Source organism: Agelaius phoeniceus, chromosome 11, assembly GCF_051311805.1.
Source record: "Agelaius phoeniceus isolate bAgePho1 chromosome 11, bAgePho1.hap1, whole genome shotgun sequence".
NCBI classification, from domain to species: Eukaryota; Metazoa; Chordata; class Aves; order Passeriformes; family Icteridae; genus Agelaius; species Agelaius phoeniceus.
Genome location: NC_135275.1, coordinates 10,270,703 through 10,292,779, shown reverse-complemented (window position 1 = coordinate 10,292,779; position 22,077 = coordinate 10,270,703). Strand labels below are relative to the sequence as shown.

The window sequence follows — 22,077 nt, the reverse complement described above, 5'->3', positions numbered from 1 at the left end:
GAGTTTAAAGTAAAGTCATCCCTGGAGCAGATGGTCTGGTGGGCAGAGAGCAGGTTACATGTTCACTGTGATGTGACATTTTTGCTCTGTGGAATGAGCATTAGGGTACAACCCTCACCTAAAAAAGCAGCTTCACTGTAATGATACCAAAGCAGCTGCACATGGGCTGTGCCTTCACAATGGCTCAGTGTGAGATGTGTCATCATTCCCACACCATATACTCAAATTCCATCATGAGCTAAAAAGACACATAGGAAAACACCTCCTTTCCTTGAAAGTTCTGTTTCCCAAGCGGGTTCTTCATGAGGAACACCCTGCCATTGGCCAGGGTGGGAAGATGTAAATCACACAGCACCACACAGGCGTGCAAGGTTTTGATGTGACCGCTCCTTTGTTAAAATGCATTACCCTGCAGAAAAATGGCAGAAACACTTTGAAAAGACCAGAAATTATTTACTTCTGCCCTACAGAGAATTGCACAGCTCTAACAGACCTAAATCTCTAAAATCCTGCAGTGCTGTTTTCTGAGGTTTTGCTGTTTAGGCATTCAACGATATCATCACATTTCTTATGACATTACTCTGAGAATTTAATTTTTTTTCTCCAGAAGACTCTTCGGTGTTGGCAGTAAAGCCAGACAGATCAACTGTCTGGTTACCTTTAGAGCTCCATCACTAACAAACCTGGAAAACAAAACCTTGGGCAGCATGATTGCCTGTAACACTGTCAGTACTTCTCCCTCCTGCCCCCTCTAGCTTCACCCAGCTGTTTTAAATAGTGAGGAGAAATTAAAATTCTTAAAGCCTTGCAGGATGTTTGGATTTCTGCCCTTTATTTCCACTTATATGCGCCACAGCTTGAAAATTTGCCTGTGATTTATAAATTCCCTCTTCAGTTCTCTTTTTAAAGGCAGCGACTGGGAATCCCGGCAAAGAAAATGATCTGGTGTTGGCTTCCCCCACTGCCAAGCTGCTGCTCAGCCCTGCCCGTGTGGATCATCCCGGGCTTGGCGTTTTCCTGTGCCCGATGACATTATGCAATTACACGATGATAAACATCGTTCGGGAATACAAATGCGAGAGGTAAACAGCTCGGGGCTTTTTATTAGTTTATTCCAGGCGATCTTTCTTGTTTTACTGCGCAGCTCCTCCCCCTTTTACAGTTTTCTGCTATTCTTTACTAATTCTAGTGATTTGAGAAATGACCTTTAACCTGCGCAGTTTGCAGACTCCTAAAGGGGATAATTGAAATGCCACAGTAAACCAAAGGCAATAAAATATTATTTACTAGGCATAAAACTAAGGTTGGTCTTCTTAAAGAAACGAACAGCCCCCTTATTCCTTCCCCCTCCCCGGACCTGGTGCTACACCTAATTTATAAATTCCTCACCAGGCGTCCCGAGGAATGAACAGCAGCCCGGGCAGTGAGGATTCCTAATGGAAAGGCTCTTTGGATATTAGAGAGTACAGAAAGCGGCCGGGAGCGATGCTGCGGCCTCGGGCCCCGCCGGGGCGCTCAGGTGTCGCAGAGTGCGGGGCTGATCCCCTGCCCGCCGTGCCCCGAGGGGGCTCCGCTCCCGTTCCTGCCGCCCCGAGGGGGCTCCGCTCCCGTTCCAGCCGGCCCGAGGGGCTCCGCTCCCGTTCCAGCCGCCCTGAGGGGGCTCCGCTCCCGTTCCTGCCGCCCCGAGGGGCTCCGCTCCCGTTCCGCGCCCCGCGCTGCCGCCGCTGCCCCAGCGCCGCGCCCCTCTCGGCGGCCCCTGCAGCGCGGCTCCCCCCGGCCGGGCTCGGGGGCCCGCCAGAGCTGCAGAGGGGTTGGCCCGGGGGGCGCAGGGCCGAGGGGGAGCCGTGGCCATCGCGGCCCGTCCGGCCGGTGCCGCCCGAGCTGCGCTTACCTGGCGGGCAGCGCCCCGGCGGGGCGGACGAGCTCTTGGCTCGGGAGCAGGTGGGCAGCGGCTCGGGCCGGCCGGGATGTGACTTGTCCCCCATCGGCCTCCTGAAGGGATTTTGTTAGCACTGGAATGGCTTTGAGGGAGTGAATGCATTTATTGATAGCGGAGCTGTTCTCGCAGCCTGGCTGGATTTCCCAGGGCTGCTTTGATAATGTGCCCCCTCCCCCGCATCCCCTCGTGGACCCGCAGCTCCGAAGGGATACAGGGGAAACACTGCGGAGTTACGGCGTGGCTGGGGGAACGCTCCCATTTCCTGTGCTTGGGTGTACACGGGACGGGAGAGGTGCAATAAAAACCCGAGGGCTGCAGAGCAGGGAAAGAGCGGGGAGGTGCAAAGGGTCCGCGAAGCCCCTCTTCCCTGTAGCTCTCACTGGGTCTTACTTCATTTAATCCAAACAGTTTTGTCAACAACTTGCCAAATTTACAGCGCCAAAAAGCCGCTGCAGGACGAGGAACTCGTCGAGCTCGCTCGGTTCCCCCTCTGGCAGGCGGCACACGCGGCTGCCTCCGCGCCTCGGAGCATGCGACAAGCAGGGCTCGTCCCCGGCCGCCGGCAGGGATGCTGGGCAGCCGCTCGGCGCGGCCATGTGCGCCGCACATTGTGTGCACATGTGTGCGAGGGGGAGCGCCGCGGGGCCGGCCCGGCACAGCCCGGGTGTGTGTAGGGGTGTGCATGGGTGTACATGTGCGTATGTGGGTGCACACGGGTTTGCGAGGGTGTAGGTGTGCCCCCATCCCGGCCCGGGATGAGCAGCCGGCGGCGCTGGAGGGGCCGTGCACCCCCGCACGCACCCCGCCGGCCGGGATGGGCGCACGGGGCACTGCTTTGCAGGAGGAGTTTGCCCTCACGGGGCTTCACCCCGAGCTTGCCCAGCGAGACCGGCCCGGTGATGCGGGACCCAGCGCGGCGGCCGGGCCGGGCACACGCACGGGGGGCGCTCCCCGCTCGCCGCCCGCCCCGGGGCCGCGCGGGGTCCCGCTCGCTGCCGTACAGCTTTAAAATCCAGCCCCGTCTGCAATAGGCCGGCCCTGGGCGCATGCGCTGCCGAGAAAGTTTTCCAGCTGCCGTTGGCTCTCTTAACTTTTTTTTTCCTTTTCCTTCTTTTTTTTTTTTTTTTTTTCTCCCTCTTTCGCAGTTTTAAGCAGCGGGGTGAAGAGGAGCGAGGGAGAGACGCGGGGGGAGCGGGGCCGGCTGCAGCGGGCGGGGGCAGAGCCCCACGGAGGAAGGGTCGGCTGCCGCGACGCCGCCTGCCCCGGCTTGCTCTCCCGGCTCTTCTCCCGCGTATCCCGCTCCCCGGCGCTGGGCGCCTCTGGCACCGATGGATTGGGGGAGCCGCAGCTCCTGAAGCCCGGACTGCTCCCCTCCCCCTGGCCCTGCTCGCCTTGCAGGATCAGTCGCCCCGTAAGACAGGCAAACGCGTGCACAGCCCCCCTCCCCCTTCCCGCTTGTGCAGAAACTTCTTCTTCTGTTTGGGCTTTTTCTTCTCAGTGTAAAATGGAGGGAGCCGGCCCCGGGATGGCTCTGCAGCGGCGGACCCCCGGCTCTGCACCGCCCAGCCTTTAAGCAAGTGAAGGGGGGCGGGCAGGGGGGAGCCCTGCACCCGCTCGGCTCCATCGTCCCCCTCTCGCGGGCCGGTCCGCGCCGAGCTGCGGAGGGGGCGGTCGGCGGCCCGAGCGCCGGCGGAGCCGGGTGGGAGCGCGGGGAGCCCCGCGGCGGCACCACCTGGGCTGGTGGGACGGATCGTCGCCCGCGGCGCTTTCGCTGCCGCTTGTGAAGATTTTTATTTGCTTCCGCACAATCACGCCCACGGGCGCTGTGTGCGTGTGTTGGGTTGGCTTTTTTTTTTTTTTGGCTTTTTTTTTTTTGGCTTTTTTTTTTTTTTTTACCTCCTTCTTCTTCTGCTGGTGGAAAGCCCTAATTACTGCGATTGCTGATGGACCTTGGAAAGAAGGCTGCACTGGTGCCCCGCTCCGCAGTCGGACACGCTCGGTTTGCGCCGGACAGGGCGGCCGCTCGCCCGCCGCCCCCCGCCAGCTCCGCGGGCCCCCGCGCTCCCCCGGCCGCGGCTCGGGACGATACCGCCCGGCTCCTGCGAGCCAGGATTTTACTTTCGTCTCGCCGTTTCTCCTCCCGCTCCGCTTGGATTACTTGGCTGCTCCCGCTCAGTGATCCCGTGCGATGGAGGTGAGTCCGCGCGGGGCGCGGGGGCTCCGCGCCGCAGGGGCCGCGGGCGCGCAGGGTGGGCTGCGCTCGGCGAGGTGCGGGGCCCCGGCGCGGGGCGGCCTCTCCTGCCCTCCTCGGCTAGCGCCGGGTGCTCCTGCCTCTCCGCTCTCACCCACCGCGGAGAGTTCTGCTCCCCACTTGGGAAAAGCTCTTGTATTTTCTGCTTTCCCTTCTCTTTTTAAATTTCCCCCCGAAGAGAGGCTGCCCGCCGCAGGGACACTTGCTAGGCTCGCTCTGCCCGCCGCGTCCCGGTGCATCTTTCTGGCAGCGGCTCCTAACGCGAGTTTAAAGACATCTTTCCAAACTTCCCAAAGTTTCCCGAGGAGGATCGCTATGGAGGAGCCCAACGTCGGCGCTAATGGTGGCCTGTACCTTTAAGGAGAACTGGCTGGGGGCCAGCAGAGGACCCGGAGTCAGCCCCCCCCCACCCCCCATTTAATTTTATTCTCAGTTTCTGGAGATTATCACTCTGCATCTGCAGCGGGTCCCGCCTGGGTCAGCGCGGAGGAGCGCGGCTCCTCGGGGTCCCCTTGGCGCTGCGAGGACTCCATGTTGGAAAGGCTGTTGGCTTTTTGTTGTTTGTTTGTTTTTAATTGTCAATTGTATGGTAAATGGGCTGCGCTCGGAGGGTCACGGGGAGTTCAGCGGGGCCGAGGAGCGAGGCTGTCCCCGGGCGCCGAGGGAAGGACACGATGTGCCTTCACCCCCGGGAAAACAACCCCTCTGCGCCTCCGGTGGGGAGAGCTGGGCCGGGACCCGACCAGTGCCTTTCCCTGCAAACGTGAGACGTGGTCTGGCTCCTCCAAATGGCTGTGAAGACGCAGCGGGGAGCAGGAGGCGGCCGGGGGGTCCCCGCGGAGCCGCTGCGCCTCCCGCGGTTTACAGCCCCCCGGAGCCGGGCTCTGGATGCCGCCTGCCCGCTGGTAGTGCTCCTAGAAAACCAGATGCCTTCGCAGGCTTTCCAGACACCCCGTGTAAAACAGGATCAGAGGCGATCCCGCGGTGCAGGATCTGTAAAAGCCTCTCTTTTCATCTCGGCAAGGAGCGCGGGCTCCGCATGGGGTGCGTTAAATACCAAAACCCAATCTCCGCGGCCCTACAAAGTTGAATACGGTGCCTCACACTCCCGATCTCCAGTGCTGCTGGGCAGTCTATTTTTTTTTTCTTTTTTTCTTTCTTTTTTTTTTTCTTTTTTTTTTTTTTTTTTTTTTTTTTTACTGTGGGCTTTTTATTGTGTGTTGTTTCTGGTGGTACCTTGTCGGCTGCTGCGTGCAGAAGGGCCGGGCTGTCAGGGCCGGGCTGTCCGCGGCCCCGGGCGCAGGTGTCTCCGCAGCCTCGCAGCCCGGCGCAGTGCGCGCAGCGCAGGGGCGATGGCAGCGGCGCGGAGGTGCCGTCGGAAGGGCAGAGGCGCCGAGCGAGGCCGCCCCCTGTTGGGAGCGAGCCGCCACCGCTCCCCGCCCGCCGGCCCGGGGGCTCCGAGCTCGGGGGGCGCCCGGGCCTTGTGGGGACAGAACGCTTTGACCCTGCCGGCCGCGTCTTGCAGCGGGGACAGCGCCCCGCTCCCGGCTCTGCCCCGCTCCCTCCGCGGCCGCCCGCCCCGCCGGGCAGCTCGGCGTGCCCGGGCTGGCTGCTGGGCCGGGCAGCTGCGCAGCTGTCGGCGTCCCGCATGGGCACCGGCGTCTCCGACCTCCTCAGGCTGGGCTCGGGCACTTTCGTGGCGCTCCTTTGTTACTGTCATTGTTTCAAGAAGTTACGAGATGAAAAGAGCCCAGCGCGTTGCGCGCTGTCGGGTGTCGCGGCTTGCCCCGCGCACTCCTCGCTTCGCCTCGTCCCTCGCTCAACGCGCCCTCGGCGTTCGCACCTTTGGCGGGACTGAGCCCCCGTGGGACGGGCGGGCTCTTTGTGCTGCAGGAGACCGGCCCCCGTTTACCCACCCCCAGCAGTGGGGAGGTGAGGGGCTCATCTCCCGCGGCAGGGGATGGATGTTTAACCCGCACGGCGCGGGGAGGCTTCGCCCCCGGGCTGCAGCCCCCGAGCAGTGTCGGGAGCGGCCCACGGGGGTCCCCGAGGTGCGGCAGCTCCCCCGCATGTGCCCGGGCAGGTTCCGTGTCCGGCCCCGCTGCCAGCGCTCCGCTCCTCCCGGCCCTTCGCAAACAGAAATAAATTAGAATTAAGAACACCTTCAATTCAGCGTTAAGGGCCTTTGGAGAATGAATAGGGAATAGGGAGCCCCCAAGTGTCGAAATGTCCTTTTTTTTTCTTCTTCTTTTTTTTTTTTTTTTTTTTTCCCTTCCGAGGGGAGGGGAAATCAACCCCAGGAATGGCTCTAGGGAGGGAGTGAGAGAGTCCCGTGTGAGGACCAGACGGTGATCGCGGGACCTGTCGGGGGAAGCGTTTGACTTCCAGGACGGCAGCCCGGTTGTTGCAGGGTCCGGGTCGCTCCTGGTACCTCCCCGGACTGGTACCGGCCCCGGGGTTGCCGTCGGGGCAGTCACCGCGGTGCCAGCGCGGAGCTCGGGGCTGCCTCAGGGATCGCGGCGGGCGGGAGCCCCGAGGCTGCGCCGCGATGTTTTAGGGGACGACGGAGAAGGGCAAGGACCGGCCGCATCATCCCGGGGCGGGAGCCCTCGGGCCCCCTGCGGAACCGACCCCTCGAGGCACCGGCCCCCTCCCTGTCGGGCTCCCTTTGCAAACCTGCAGCCGCCTTTAGCCAGCCGTGAGCCTTTCGTGTCCCCGGCGCGGGCAGCGATGGGGTAATGCCCGCGGGTCGCTGCAGCCCCGGGGCAGCGGGGATGGGTCCGGCGTCCGGAGCGGCTCTTGCGCCTGGTGCCGTCCCGTCCGGCGGCGGGCGGGGTGCGGGAGCGGCGGGGCCGGGGCAGAGGGACGGGCGGGCGCCCCGGGAAGGCGGCGTCCGCGGGGGGGTGGGGGCTGGCGGGGTGGGCTCTGCCCGGTGCAGCGGGAGCCGCGACGTGCCTGTGTCTGGCACCAGAGCCGCGGCGGGGAGAAGGGCCGGCGAGTCAGAGTCAAGTTAAAAGGGGCCCGGAGACTTCCGTTGTTTAAACTTGAATGCTCGAAAATGGTCTGAGAAGCAATAAACAATCTGATCCTTTTTCTCCCCCCTCTAGAAATCCAGTGCAGTATTAATCCACGGAGGTGCTGTGGGGACAGTTGGCAGTACAATGGCTTCTCAGTACCTCGTAGTGGCTCTGGCCGTTTTCTCCTCTTTTACCCAGGTTGTAATAGAAGCCAGCTCTTGGTGGTAAGCATCTCGTATCGACTTGGTTTCGAAAGGGGGTGTCAAGATTTGCTTGCTTCAATGTCTCTGTGCTTCTTCTGTACTTTGTTTCTGCGGGAGTGCGGCCGGAGCGAGGCAGCAGGGGAGAAGTGTGCTGGTTGGAATAGGTTGGGTAGGAGAAGGAACGGGTCTGTCGAGTGAGGGTAAATGTGCAACATCTCGTCTTGTAAAACACAGCTTTTAGAATGCTGTCTGGTGGATTGTCTATGAGTTTTATCATCTTTAAATCACTATAATTGTTTTTCTTTTAAAAGACATGTTTCAACTCCCTTACGTTAGAAGTTTTGCATGTACAAGAGAAAATGCTGATTTGCAAGGAAAAACTTAACGTTTCAGTTTGAAGTTTTCTGTAACTGAAATGTTTACAAATATGTTTAGTTACAAAGGAGTACGTTTAAATTCCTGCTTTGGCAAATTATCTGTATAGTGTACAATGTTGAGAGTTCTTGAAATAGGTGTTTCTCTGCTCTTTCCAGTGATGCCTTTTGGATTAATAGCTACTTTTTAATTGAAAACTATGATGTGAAGAGCACTTTAAAAATTAAGAAAACAAAGTTGATTTTGTTTAGAATGAATATACTTGCCTGTATGTCTCTGTGTTGTCATTTGGAAGAAGCTAGACGTAGTCTGTTGCAAGTTTCTAACTTCTGGCTTGCTAAAGGTTTCCCTATTTGTTTATAAGAGATCAGATTGAAAAACCCAGCCTTAAGTATAAAATATGTGTTAAGATAAATTGGGATTTGGAGAGCTTTTTTCATTTTTGCTTTATTTATTTTCCTGGCCTTTCAATTGTTTGGAGCTTCTGATTTTTTTACTGTGTCAATTTAAGCTGGTCAAAGACTGCCTAGATGCAAGTCTTCCAAGTCTGTGTCGTACTTCAGTCTCTAATGTGTGGTGATAACCACATGGGTGGAAACTAGTAACTTCTGTCCTGTTCTTAAAACAAAGTTTCATATTTAAGTGTCTGGGGCTTTTCCTCACTTGTTAACAAAAACAGGAGTTGTATACTCGTGTATAAGATACGTGTCTGGGATTTATAGATATTTTTAAAAATTGCTTTATTTTATTTTGAAGTCTTCTGTTTATTAATGCAAATCTTTCTTTGTGCAGGTCTTTAGGGATGAATCCCATGAACCCCATGAACCCTGTTCAGATGTCAGAGGTGTACATTATAGGAGCCCAGCCACTATGTAGCCAGCTAGCAGGGCTTTCCCAAGGACAGAAGAAACTCTGCCAGTTGTATCAGGACCATATGCAGTTCATTGGAGAGGGTGCAAAGACGGGCATTAAGGAGTGCCAGTATCAATTCAGACATAGAAGATGGAATTGCAGCACTGTGGACAACAACTCTGTTTTTGGCAGAGTCATGCAGATAGGTAGGAAGCAACATCTTTATGATTAAACTCTTGTCTGAGGATATGTATGGCACACACTGTTCTGCACTTGAATCTCTTGCCAGGTTCTTACTGAGTACTGTATACAATCAAGTGTTTCTAAAAGTTGGCAAAGGAGCTGGATTATTTTTAGCTGGAGGTGATTTCCCACCACTGTCCAGCCATATGTCTTGGAAAACAAAGTAGGAATATATATTTGCATATGGGAATAGGGGAGAAAGGAAAATGAGGCCCTGAAATCTCTTTTTTAGAAAACCTGAGACAAAACGAAGGCAACCTACAAGAATTAAAACCAGCAGCGTCTTGTAAAATTAAAGATGTCCATGTCTAGTTCCAAAGTTAGCAGCTGGATAATAAATCGCTCTTGGTCCAGACGTTAACTGAAAATTGCTGCTCTGTCGATTAGTGTTTATAGGCAATTCCTCCTTGCTTATTTCCAGATACAGTGGTTTTTTCTCTCTTTTTAAGGAAAACAGATTTATTTTTAAATTACTGTAGCAGGGTAATTTTCATGAGATCAGTTCTATCATGGTAAAGTGTGTGATTGTCCTTGTAACTGACATTTAATGGAATCACGTCCATGGTGAGAGACAGATTCTTGTTTAACATCTTATCACAATTTGGTGGACACCCAGCCCTTCCCCTGTCAGATCCTCTCTGAAATGGCCTTCTGGCCTTCTCCATTGCTCATGTGCTGCCTGACTTTATTAGCATTTAAGGACCTCATAGTATTTTAAAGTCCTTGGCAAAATTTTAACCAGTGTTGTTGAATGGGGTCCATGGTGAAACCTTCCTCTGACTTTCTCAAGGCAGATTGCTGATTTTGTGTAATCAACTGAAAATGCCTACTTTTCTGGGTGACACTTGTGATGCTTTAAGTAGTGAGCAGTACACTGGCAAATGCAGCACTGCTTTTTAGTTGGGGTTGTAAAGCAAAGCTTTTATGGCAGTGTTTTTCTGTCCTGCTTTAGAAAAAGAAAAAGTTTTAAAATTGGTTTCAGTCTGGGTTCGTCTGTAAATGGGCTGACTCCAGTTAAAGTTGAAGGAATGCATCAATTCACATTTAGTCTCAGTTTTTGTTAAAAGAAGTTTTTATTTGGAGATTGTCAGACAAATAGAAAAAAATCTATTGCATGTTGGAACATTCGATTTTAGATAAACAACCTTCCTTAGGCTTTTTAAAGCACAGTATTAACCCTCCATTGGGGTTTTTTCCTTACCCAAGCAAAAGTCTAAAAACATGAAAGCAAGCTTATTCTGTACACCTCTCTGTTCTAGTAATATAAAAAAAAACTCAGAAAATTAATCTGTTTAAAATTTAGGCCTTCATCCTTCAGCCCTTATTTATTATCCAAGCAAGTGAAAATTAGCTCAGGGGGACTGTTGGTGTGAAGGAGTGTACAGGATGGGGCCCGTGATTTGTGGTGTCTGTCTCTGGAATCGATATTTCTGCCCTCCCCAAGAATGACAGATCTATTTAAAGGTGGTTCCTTTCAAGTTAAATAACTTTGCCGCACCCTTTTGCTGAATATGACTGTATTAGCTGATGTCTACACAGCAATTCATCATGTAATTAAGCCACTTATTCTAATTGCAGATGGAAGCAAGGTTAATAGCCATATTCAGGAGTTAGAGCATGAAGAGTGTATTCAGTGAGAGCAAGGAAGGAGGTGTAGCAGTTGTAGAATTTCACGCTGACCCTTAATAATGACCAGTTGGTGTTCCTCTGTGTGGAGGGAAAAGTGGACATTTTCAGAGCCTGATTCCATTGGCTTCAGCCTGCCGTGGTGTGTGTGATGGGCTGTCAGATGCCCCTTGCTGTGCAGGGTGCAGGCTCTGAGTGCACATTGTTTGGGAGGCTTTGCCACGTGCCCTTGGTTGCGCCCCAGAGAGTTCCGGGCATGGCACTGCCCGCCGGCACAGCCACGGCCCCGTGTGTCAATGGACAGTCTTTCTTCCAGGATTTACCCTGCAGTTAGCTAAAGCTGTACAAATAAACCTGCCCTTGGGTTTGGAAACTTGCTCTGTGGCTTATTGAACTGTAAAGTTTTAGGGCCTGTGTTCTGCACTGCTCTCCTTGGGTGCTGGTTCCCAGGTCAGGCCACGGTGCTCGCTGCCATCTCCTGGCTTTGTGGCCAGCCCTGTGCAGGCTGCACATGGGCTTTGCACACACAGCTAAGTGCTAACAGGAAACAAAATCGCTGGATCCTCCCCCTACAGCTCCGTGTGGTTGGGGTCCAGCTTATTCTGCCTTCAGCCTGATGTTGAATGCTTTTAAAATGCAAGACAAAGAACATTTTGTATCTTATGTTCAGGTATAAAAAAAAAAAAAGGTTCTGTTCTTGCAGACTTATTCAGATCGAGTGTAAAGCTCAGCGCCTTGCTCTGTGGGTGGCTTCCTACAGTGTGTGTATATTGAACAGTTCCATTTCTATGTTTTATATATATGGGAGAGAGGGGACTCGAACGTGTTTGGAATGTGTGTTTGCTTGCCATGGCTACAATAGAGAGAAATCCTGGACTGTGGGAAAAGACAGATATGTTTGACAGTGAAGGAAAGCACAGTTGTGCCTAAAGACTGAAAAAAGAAGGGAAAAAAAGAAAACTCAGAGTAACTCATCCGTGTGGAGCCATCACTCTTAATGTGTTCCTGGGGTCAATGACTTGAGGCAGTGTTGGCTTGAAGTGTACTTCAGCAGCTGATGCTATTTTATAATTTGCCTAAATGTTCAAGGAGGGAACTTGCAGGGCAACTCTCCTTCCTGTACCCAAGCCTTTCCTTCTCCTTCCCACTGAGAGTAAGTTCTTTAAAATTTGTTCCAGGTTAATAATGAAAACGAGTCAAAAATAGTCAGCTTTATGAGTTTAAATCCCGCAGTAAGGGGCAGAGTTAACCATGAGAAAGCATGAGTTAACTAAACATGCAAAAGAACAAAAATGGAATGGAGGAGGCGAGTCCTGTGGTCCAAAGCAGACCACGTTTCTTTCCTCTCAATATAGTGGAAATTTTGCTTAAGGAATTAATCCAAAAATGTGTGTTACAGAGCAAATGGGAACATTAAAATCTGTATGAGGTTCCCCCTGCTATAGTTTGCAGTAGATGCAAGGCTTAAGTCACCACATAAAGCCAATGTTTTTTTAACTGAAAATGCTACTCCTGTAACCCTTTATACCCACAATTCATGTGGATACTTCCAAGAGCAGGTGTCTGTGAGTATAGACCATTGTAAAGTAGCAAAGTGCTTCTGATCTTTCTTAAGTCTCATCTTTCCTAACATAAGATTTCTGATTTTTCCCATTTAAACCTAGCATCTATTACTAAAATTAATCCAGTGGATGACAGCTGTTGTATTAACAAAGCTGCTCTGATCATGGTGTCATCTTGATGTTAAATATGAACCAGACTTCAAATTATTTATGTTTCAGAAGTGCTTGAAAGCTCCTATTAGATTTGACCTGTCATGATACATCTTGTACAAAGAGATTTTGCCTAAAATGTTGCTGTCTAAATATATGTGACTTGCCCAAAACAAAGCCTCTTAACATCTTAGTTTTTCAAAGGCCATGATGTTCCCTAAGAAAAATTACGTAAAACCAAGACTAAAAACTAGCTTGATCTATTGATTAGACTAAAGATTAGGAATAAAACTTAAATCATATAAACAGAAAAAAAAAATATTTAGTCTATTCTTAGTCATTCCAAGAATCTTTCTTGGAAATGACCCATTGGGATGCTGTCTCTTAAGGAGAAAAACAAACTTCAAGTGTTGCTTTCTGGTGCAAGTTTTGTGTTTGTTTATGTGCAAGCTTTGCTAGTTGTACTCAGAGCTTGTGGCACCCTTGGAAAAGTGATTGGGGAAGTCAGACACTTAATGAGGTGGGATCTGATACTGTCAATAGGATGGTATGTGGCCATGTCTTACATTATGGGTATTGTAACTTTCTCTTAACGAAAGCTGGAAACTTGAGGTTTTCCATTTCCATTTAAGGGCACCAGATGCAGGAGAAAACCTTCAAGGCCACCTCGTGCCAAGGGTTTTTTCTTCCCTGTAATTTGTAAAAATGATTGTCCATGGGCTTCCTTGCCATATTCACAAGAGCTGAAGTGGTGGATAATAACCAGCACAGGTTGTTGTTAGTTTTAAATAGTCTCCTCCAGAAGTGTCTGGCTAATGTGTAGGGTGAAAAGTTGTGTGTTATTCTGCTGCGCGTTTCTTTTGATACTAGGAGACTTCATAAATTGCCTGAACTTTAAATAAATTGGAATAAGTGGGTGAAGTGCATCAATCACGTTTGAAAAGTAGTAATTTAAGAACCAGACTTTAAAAAGTTGTATTTAACATCTCTTTCTTCTGAAGGACAGGGAGCCTTCCCTCCCCTCACATGCTGGCATGGCTGCTTTGGCCCTGCTGGCCTCATGGCCCTGACCCACCTCCACTCTGCACTTTCATCCAGGCATTCACCAGCATGAAAGAGAAGTGATTTCTGCTCTTGACAAACTGTGTGTGCTCACATGGCTTGGGTTGGCTTGGTTCTTTCAGAGTGAGAATGTTTTGGGCAGCGTGGTTCAGGGTTACCCTTTTACCATGCGAGTGAACTTGTTGGCTCTGGAGAGCCTTGGTCCTCCCGGCCCAGCAGCAGGCTGGGAGGACAAGGGAGGGAATGGTGCTGTCCCCTAACCTCGCTTGTGTCTCCGTGCAGGCAGCCGGGAGACGGCGTTCACCTACGCGGTGAGCGCGGCCGGCGTGGTCAACGCCATGAGCCGCGCGTGCCGGGAGGGCGAGCTGTCCTCGTGCGGCTGCAGCCGCGCCGCGCGGCCCAAGGACCTGCCCCGGGACTGGCTGTGGGGCGGCTGCGGGGACAACATCGAGTACGGGTACCGCTTCGCCAAGGAGTTCGTGGACGCGCGCGAGCGCGAGCGGGTTTACCAGCGAGGCTCCTACGAGAGCGCCCGCATCATGATGAACCTGCACAACAACGAGGCCGGCAGAAGAGTGAGTGTCTGCACCACCGTGTGTCCCTCCACGCTCCTCCTCATCCCTTCTTCTTGGGGAAAACATGGTTCAGGGGGGAAAAGAGCAGCTACCGTGGCTTGTCTTTGGTTGACGCGCAAAACGAGAAAACGGCAAACATGGGGTGTGGGTGGGTGGAGAGTGCATGGGTTGGTGTTGCCTTTGGTTGTCTGACAGTCCTGTTGCTTTCCTCACGGGGGAGGCTGGGACCAAAGCGTGTTGAGTTTCCCTCTGTATTGTTTCATGAAAAGTGCCCGGCTCGCTGTGGGTTCTCTGTAGAACAGAATTTTATTAGTTGGTATTTCCAACCAGGACAGTGTGTGTTGGAAGGAAGAGGGGTGTGCTGGGCTTCCCAGGCTGGAATTGTGCCACAAGATTGTTCTGACTTTTTTTCTTTGCCTGGTTTAAGAGTATGTGAAAAGCTTCTCTTTGCTATTAGAAAACATGGCCTTCTGTGGTTGAACATGTTTTCATGGTTTCTTTAATCTCAAAAATGCTTTAAATGAATGGGTGTAAACTTTTTTTAATAGTCTGAATATGAAGAGCCAAAATCATTATTTGCCTAGAGCTTGAAGTGCCAGCAATAGTCAGCTGAGACTTTGCACTTGTGCTCTAAGGTGAAGAAGGATGAAAGATAATTGAAAATTAATAGTATTTAAATGTAAGAGGAGGGTGTCTGAGAGCAATGGACAGGCCAATTACTATTAGTAAGAAGAAAAATGACACTTTCACAGTTGCTTACGGAGACTTGAGGAGTTTTTTCCTTCCTCAGCCTCATCTGTGCAGTGCCATTTGGCAGTGTTAAGACTCTGTAACTGCTGGGTGGAAGCTGTCTACAGTATCATCTAATGTGTCAGACCCCAGGATTTTTGGGGCAGTGTCAACACTGACTCTTATTTTATTTGTACAGGGCAAATGACTGAGGTTTCCCTGCCAAAGCTTTGTAAAGAGGATATTGCTATGTAGCTCTGACTCCCACCCATAGGTGTTTGGGGGTTTCTTCTTGGATGAAGTCTCTCTTCCAGAGCAGTGTTTGGGATAGGAGGAGGATGCCGAGCCAAGAGTAGACAATCAGCTGCAGCTGAGCCAGGAGCAAGAGGAATCTTAACTCTTTCCCTAATTGCAGCCTCAAGCAGAGATCAATAGGGACAGTAACTCAGATAGAAAATAAGGAGATGTTTTACATTTCTCAATGAAACAGCAAAATCCTTTGCTGGCGTGAGAGCAAATTCCTAAAATTTGAGCGCAGCCTGAGTGATGCTGCTGTCTGGGCTGTGTGTGCTGTTGTGGCTGTCTCTGCTGTGGGGAGAGGCTGGTGAGAGTCTCCTCTCCTCCTCCTCCTCCTCCTCCTGGCTCTTTGGGGTGCTGGGAGTGCATGGGTGTGTCAGCTGACTCGTCCTTCTCACTGAATAGGAGGGGGGAGAGGATGCTAAGGTGAATACTGTGGAGGGGCTAGGACAGAGGGCAGGAGATGAGGGGTATAAACACTCTCACAGTCTTTGATCACGGTTCCTGCTTCTCTCCCTGACTCTGCAGACAGTGTACAACCTGGCTGACGTGGCCTGTAAGTGCCACGGCGTCTCCGGCTCCTGCAGCCTGAAGACCTGCTGGCTGCAGCTCGCCGACTTCCGCAAGGTGGGCGACGCCCTGAAGGAGAAATACGACAGCGCCGCCGCCATGAAGCTCAACAGCCGGGGGAAGCTGGTGCAGGTGAACAGCCGCTTCAACGCCCCCACCATCCACGACCTGGTGTACATCGACCCCAGCCCCGACTACTGCGTGCGCAACGAGAGCACCGGCTCCCTGGGCACCCAGGGCCGCCTGTGCAATAAGACCTCGGAGGGCATGGACGGCTGTGAACTCATGTGCTGCGGCCGGGGCTACGACCAGTTCAAGACGGTGCAGCGGGAGCGCTGCCACTGCAAGTTCCACTGGTGCTGCTACGTGAAATGCAAGTTGTGCACAGAGATCGTGGACCAGTTTGTGTGCAAATAGGGCACGGACGAGGTGGGAGGAACTGCAGCCGCCTGCCAGCAAGGGGTGCAGGCCCCTCTTCCTTTCCGCAGGACTATCTCCACTTTATTTATAGAGTCCAAGGAGTTTTCGTCTTCTTTTAAGAAAATTAAAAAAAAAAAAAAAAAAGAAAATAAAAAAAAAGGGCGGGGAAGGAAAAAAAAGAAAGAAAAAAGAAAAATATAAAGGTTGCAAAGAGAAGTGCCTGGAAACCCTCTCTGCGTCCATCCCAGAACTGTGTGAGGCTTATATTTTTGGCAATAATGGGGGAGAATCTGAGAATATTTATTTTACAAAGTTAAAAAAAATAATTGACTTTTCTTACAAACAATAGAGTAGTTTGAGGGGAAAAGCCGACATATCCTAATTTAGATCCATGGAACGTAATACACGTGCAGTAGACAGAGCAACCACGTAATGTGCTTGGGATGTTAGAACCATCCTTATGGATGTGAGGAACACACAGAGCTGTCCATGACTTTTAGGTTCAGACACTAGAAGTTCCTAGAGTAGGGTGTATAAAGCTGTTCAGTGCATGTAGGGCTCTGTAAATAAGGGGTATGTTCATCACAAGGAGCGGTGTAGGTTGCCCACCAAGGGTCACCGGAGGGCAAAGAGCAAAGGATCAGAAAGGCTTCAACTGCGCTACCCCCGAGTCACCGGGGCTGGTTCCAGAACCGAGCAAGACAGGAAAAAAAACCCAGGAAAAAAAAAAAAATCTGCCTTGGTGAATAATAAAGATATTCTTCAAGGCAGAGCTTGGCCTCATAGCTAATTGTGACATTCGAGTGTCTCGTGTGCCGCAGCCGCCCTTCCCTGGCGGGCGTGGAGCAGCCCGGGGCAGGCTGCCCGCAGCACTGGGGCTGGGCAATGCTCACAGACAGCTCTGCTTTCCCAGCCTGCAAAGCCCATTGAAAGGAGAGTTCCCCAAATTTGAAAATGCCTTAAAATGGTGTAATAGCTGGCTGTCTTTCAAAACACAGCTTGACAAATAACTCCTCTAATTTTATGTGAGAAAATAAATCATTAGATATCCGCTCTTGGAATGACTGATTTTTATTTTTTTCGCAGATTTTGGGAACGCTTTCACTCAAGGAGACAGTAGTTTCATATTTTAATAACATTAACTGACTATTATAGTTCAATGAAACGTTGCAGCAATACCAAATTTATCATCCTATGTCTTTAATACACATGCTTTAGATAATATACTGCAGATATACACTATACAACTGTTCAGACTATACTCGAGCAGTTACATATATATGGGAGAGCTGTGGTCTCTGGTGTCTGATACTTCAAAGCTTTTTGTACATATATATTTTAATGATTTAGAAAAAAATAAAACATCTAAATTAAAGGGGCAGTTCATCCCTTATTTTCTTTTTCAGATCTCTTCAGGTGTTTAGATTGATTCTAAGCTTTTGGTGGGTTTTTATTTTTAATTATTATTTTTTTAAGAACTTGTAACGTTCAGAAGTTTTAAGGATAATCACAAAGAAGTAAGCCTCTTCCCAATTTCAGGACTTCCTTGGGTGGTTGGTAGAGGCAGCACCCTGCACTTGAATTGATACCAGTCTGGAGATCACTTCTACTCCACTCTCACATTAAGGGCATTATTGATTATTGCTGAAAGGAGACACCTTCCAACTCCAAAATGTGCTGCATTCAGCCCTTGCTTTTCAGTTTTTGAACAGAGAATTGTTATTTGTCAAACAATATGTGTTCCCCCCATGCTGTGTAGTTACACAGGATTTCATCTTGGGTTCAGATGCCACTTTCCAACTCAGTCCCATCCTACAAGTTAAAGAAAATGGTTTTGAAGATACCAAGTGAAGAAAACCTTTCACTTTAGCCTAGTTGTACTAAAGCCTTGACTTTTCACAAGCCTTTAAGCTGTATCATTAAATTCATCTTGATCATTTATCAGCTTCTTAATGGCGCTTTATTGCTCTTAATTTATTGTACAAGGACATATTTACCCCTCATCTTCAGATGTTTGAAAAGAATATCTTTAAAGTAAGAGAAATAAATAAAGCACTAATTCATTGAATATGTCACTTTGGTTTTTATTGTACAAAAACCATGATCTTTTTTTTTTCATTTGCTGAATCACCTCATGTTCCTTTTTAGTGACTTCTGTCTGAGCAGAATTGAATCTCATGATCCTAGCTATTAAAACCCTATTTAATGTAAAATATTTTACCTGTCATTCAGATATGTAAAACTTCTATGTCCTTTCCTCTGTTCTGTACATTTAATGTACATATTTCTGTCTTGTGTGATTTGTATATTTCACTGGTTAAAAAAAAAGAAAGGATTATGCCATAATTGAAGATAGACTATAAAAATAAAACTTTGGTTGTATATTGGGAAGTGGTTTTAATTATCTTTCAGAGAAGGGTTTGTTAAGACAATGAGCAGAGTTGATTTTTAAATTTATTGCATGGTAAAACAGGGATGTGTTTGTTGGCCAAACATACAAAGTACATGTTGAAGTTTTATTTCAATATTAAGAAGACTTACAGATAGAAGAGGAAGACTTCTTCAGGAGAAGGGGAAAAAGCCCAAAACCAAAAAACATGTCAAAAATCCACTCAGAAACTGTGACTCTGAGCTAGGCAGCATTTTAGAGATGGGCAACTACTAAATTGCCAGTGGGCAGGGACCTGGGTTGTTACTTGTGTGCTTATGGCTTGCAGGGCTGCCTTCAGGGGTTTTGGGGCAGCTGCCTTCAGCAATGCCAGTGAGGGCAGCAGGACCCTGGGGTGAGCAAAGGTTCCAGGAGGAAAAGCCAAAAAGCCCTCGGTGCTGGGTTTGTGTGCTCTGGATGGGGCTGGGTTCCCCACGTCGCTGTGACCACCCTGGATGGAGCTGCAAGGTGGAAGCTCACCAGAAACTGAGTACAAATGAAGGGAAGAGTCTTTAAAAAAACCCAGGAAGGCAAAGTGCAATGAAGGATGGATGAAGTATTCCTATTAAGGAGGTAAAGCAAAAAACAAAAATTATTATGAACCCCAAGCTTTCTGTTTTCCCACTGGCTTGTCTTTTTGTCTTTGAATTGATTTCTTAAGTCATGATTTATTTTTGCTATAGGTACCTTGATGGATTAGTGGCCTTTCTTTACCTCACTTCTCCTCCTCCTTTTTTCTTCTTCTTTTTTTTTTTTTTTTTTTTGTTGCTGAAGGATAACCTTCTAACATATCGAAACTCTTTCTGGCTGCCAAGAATGTATTATCCCACAAACCAGTAGACCAACATCATGTGTTTAAAATAGCAATTCTGGGCAAATGCAACGTTCTGTGGTCCTATTACTGACATCTGGTTCAGTTTTCCTCCACTTGTATATTGACCAGTATTCTTTATTGCAAAAACACAGCCCCTATTTAGGAAAGTCAGCATTTTTTTTGACTGGATTATATTCAAGCTTTTCCCAATAACAGAAAAGTTACCAAAAAACTTCTTTATTGCCAGCAGTAAATAATCTGTATTCAAAATAGTCATTATGGGCTCAGATACAAGAGAGTTGTTTTTAATTTGCACCAAAGTTTATCTGTTTAATTTTGTTAAAAATGCTGTTTCAGAATCTTGGTTTTTTTAGTAATAACTTCAAATGTTTGTGTTTGGTTATGTCTTTGCCAGTACTGAGATCCACTTTGTTTTTGCAAAGTACCAAAGCCCTCAGGTGTTACCAATAAGTGCATCAGAGATAAGAGACTTGAAGAAGAGAATGGCAGCTTCAAGTCAGGCACGGCATGCAGGATGCAAGCTAAAATCCTTCCTTTCTGAAGGATTAGTTTGATTGAATGATCTTAGAAAGATGATACAAAACTTGTAGGAATTGGTATGGAAGCTGACAGAAAGGCTGCTTTCCTTTGGATAAGAAGTTTTGAGGAATAATATTTAAACCATTAGGCTATTTATTGTAAAAGCATGGTTTTGGTGAATCAGGAAAAATGTCTAGTTTTTTTTCTTGTGGGCTATATGCTAGAGGAAACCAAGAACAATGAGGAAAAATGAAATATAATATATAGTATACCTAAACATATAGGTAAGTGTATTAATGTAAAGCTTATGTATGTACTTGCTGACTGTAGTAGTCTTAAAACTGTTTATCTATTATTGAAGTCAGTTTGGAAGGCAGGCCAGATCTGTTCTTTTGCTTTTTAAATTGTGTTTAAAATCCTCAATGGGAAAAAAAAGAAAAATCTTTCTTCCCTACTCCAGACTCTGGTATGTCTGTTTATGTTGCAGTGGGATAAAGGATCCACGTAGGAGTGCAGTGAGAGGTTTGTACATGAAATGTTGTTTTCTTTAAAGGTGTGATTAAAAAATCCAATCTGTCATGCTCTGCTCCTATATGAGATTGCGTGTGTGCATTTGTATATACGCTGCTGGTATTTTCCAATTGTGTTGGCCAAATTCTGCTTTTAGTTATGGTTAGGCATCTCTCCTGACTCTGCTGGTGTCATATGAGCCTGACATTTTTCGACCAGACGTGAAGGCCCCCCTGCTCAAAGAGAATGCATATGAAATATATCAGCCTTTCTTCTGCTAGCTGGTTGTTTAAACATGGGTAACTGAATTATTGTGAAACAAATTCTGGGGCTGCAGCTGCAAAAGCAGTAATACGGTATATTCGTAGTGATGTTTCTACGCCATACCTCCTAATTTCCCAGCTGATTTCCAGTGCAGACAGAAAGTCTAGAATGCATGTGGTATGTTCCTCATCATATATTTTATAAATGTAAAATAATGATTTGTCAATTACAGTTTCTATTATAGAGATAAAATGAGATATTTCGGGCTCCCGTGATTTGTTGACAGCCCCTTACCTTGGCTGTGTGGAGCGCTGCTGGCTCGGAGCAGCACGAGGTGAAGCTGCTTTGGGAAGGTCTCTGAGGGCCAGGCTGTGCACTGTGGATATTGGTGCACTGATTGCTTTTGTAGCCAGTGTTGGTTTACCTTGTGTTGTCTTTCCCAGCAGTCCTGCTTTCTCAAATGGTAATTGAACAGCAGCAGTCAAAATACTCTGCTGTCGGAGAACCTCTGGCCACTCCATGGGCAGTTATTCAAACACTTTCTGAACCAGTTTGACCCATTGCTGATTTATTCCAGATCCATTGCGAGGAATTTTAAAAATGCAAACTCTACACTAGAGTTCATAGCATGGCTCACAGCTCTTTTTTGGTTTTGTTCTGTTTTCATAAAGCACTCCATACCAACCGTCCATCTCTTTTAAAGTGGTGGTTTTTTGTTTTGTTGGTTTTTTTTGTTTTGTTTGTTGTTTTTTTTTCCCCAGTAATTTTCTTGAACACCCTGAGCAAAGGATATGGTTCCCTCAATAGAAGGTGACACTTTCTGTGCCATTCCTCCAGTGACTCACAGACCTCAGTGACAGGTTCCATGGCAAGAACCACTTCCAGAAACCACCCATCCCTCAGGGTTTCCTCCTGCTTCTCCTGGGCAGTTGTTAGCAGAGTGCAGCAGCTGTTAGTCTTAAAAGATGATTAAAAGTCTTGGCTGCTGTTTTCTGCTGCTGCTTTCTGTCTCTTTTTCTGCCCACTCAAGCAAGCCTATCTCCTGGTAGGTTTTCCTGTTGTTTGTCATACAGAACATTGCAACTTTACGTAGCTTTTCCCAAGTTTGGGCTGGGATTTACTTTCCATGACTATTGATCTCAGAAGAGCTAATGCTTAGTAGGCAAATAGTGCTAGTGCTTCTCAAGTATCTCTTTGCTTTGTAAATCAGCAGCCTTGGAGGAGTGAAGGGTAATCCCTGAGCAAACTTGAACTGGCCATTACCTGGGGCAGGGAGGTTGAGGTCACTAATGCTATAAAATACTGTTCAGATGTATTTTTGTGCTTTTCTTTGGGCAAAAGGGTTCACACCATGAAAAAGAAAGCTGCTACTCAGTGAGATGTGACCTAGTAATACTTGAAGAAAATGGGGAAAAGACCAATTTATGGTGTGCAAATTCATTGACTTAGTTAGCAGTCTCCATTGGTGTTGATTGCCATTCATATAAAATTGAGAATATCTGTGTTTCTGCGTCTATGTTTTCTGGATCAAAGTAATTCCTTGATGTTTTCATCTTGCATAGTACATTTGTGGGTAAAGGGCCTGTAAAAAAATGAAGTTTGAGGACTTTAAGAACTAGAAGTAAAACCATCACCTAGGAATCAGCTCCA

At 48.7% G+C, this 22,077-nt stretch overlaps 1 protein-coding gene across 2 annotated transcripts; it reads left to right on the top strand.

The window, feature by feature from the left end:
* Positions 1-2,975: 2,975 nt before the first annotated feature.
* On the top strand, positions 2,976-18,262 carry WNT5A (Wnt family member 5A). Of its 2 annotated transcripts, none has more exons than XM_077184635.1 (5): positions 2,976-4,133; positions 7,298-7,431; positions 8,578-8,843; positions 13,563-13,855; positions 15,410-18,262. In XM_077184635.1, exons 1-5 carry the CDS (start codon positions 4,128-4,130, stop codon positions 15,866-15,868), a joined length of 1,158 nt encoding a protein of 385 aa, XP_077040750.1. In that variant the 5' UTR covers positions 2,976-4,127; the 3' UTR covers positions 15,869-18,262. The 2 variants fall into 2 exon arrangements, with proteins under 2 accessions (XP_077040750.1, XP_077040751.1); XM_077184636.1 differs by lacking the exon at positions 2,976-4,133 and adding an exon at positions 6,469-6,925.
* The last annotated feature ends 3,815 nt before the right edge of the window (positions 18,263-22,077 follow it).

Excerpts from the sequence above, each read along its gene's own strand:
- WNT5A (XM_077184635.1), top strand. Across the intron at positions 7,432-8,577 it reads ATAGAAGCCAGCTCTTGGTG|GTCTTTAGGGATGAATCCCA; the intron begins GTAAGCATCTCG and ends TTCTTTGTGCAG. Across the intron at positions 8,844-13,562 it reads TGGCAGAGTCATGCAGATAG|GCAGCCGGGAGACGGCGTTC; the intron begins GTAGGAAGCAAC and ends GTCTCCGTGCAG.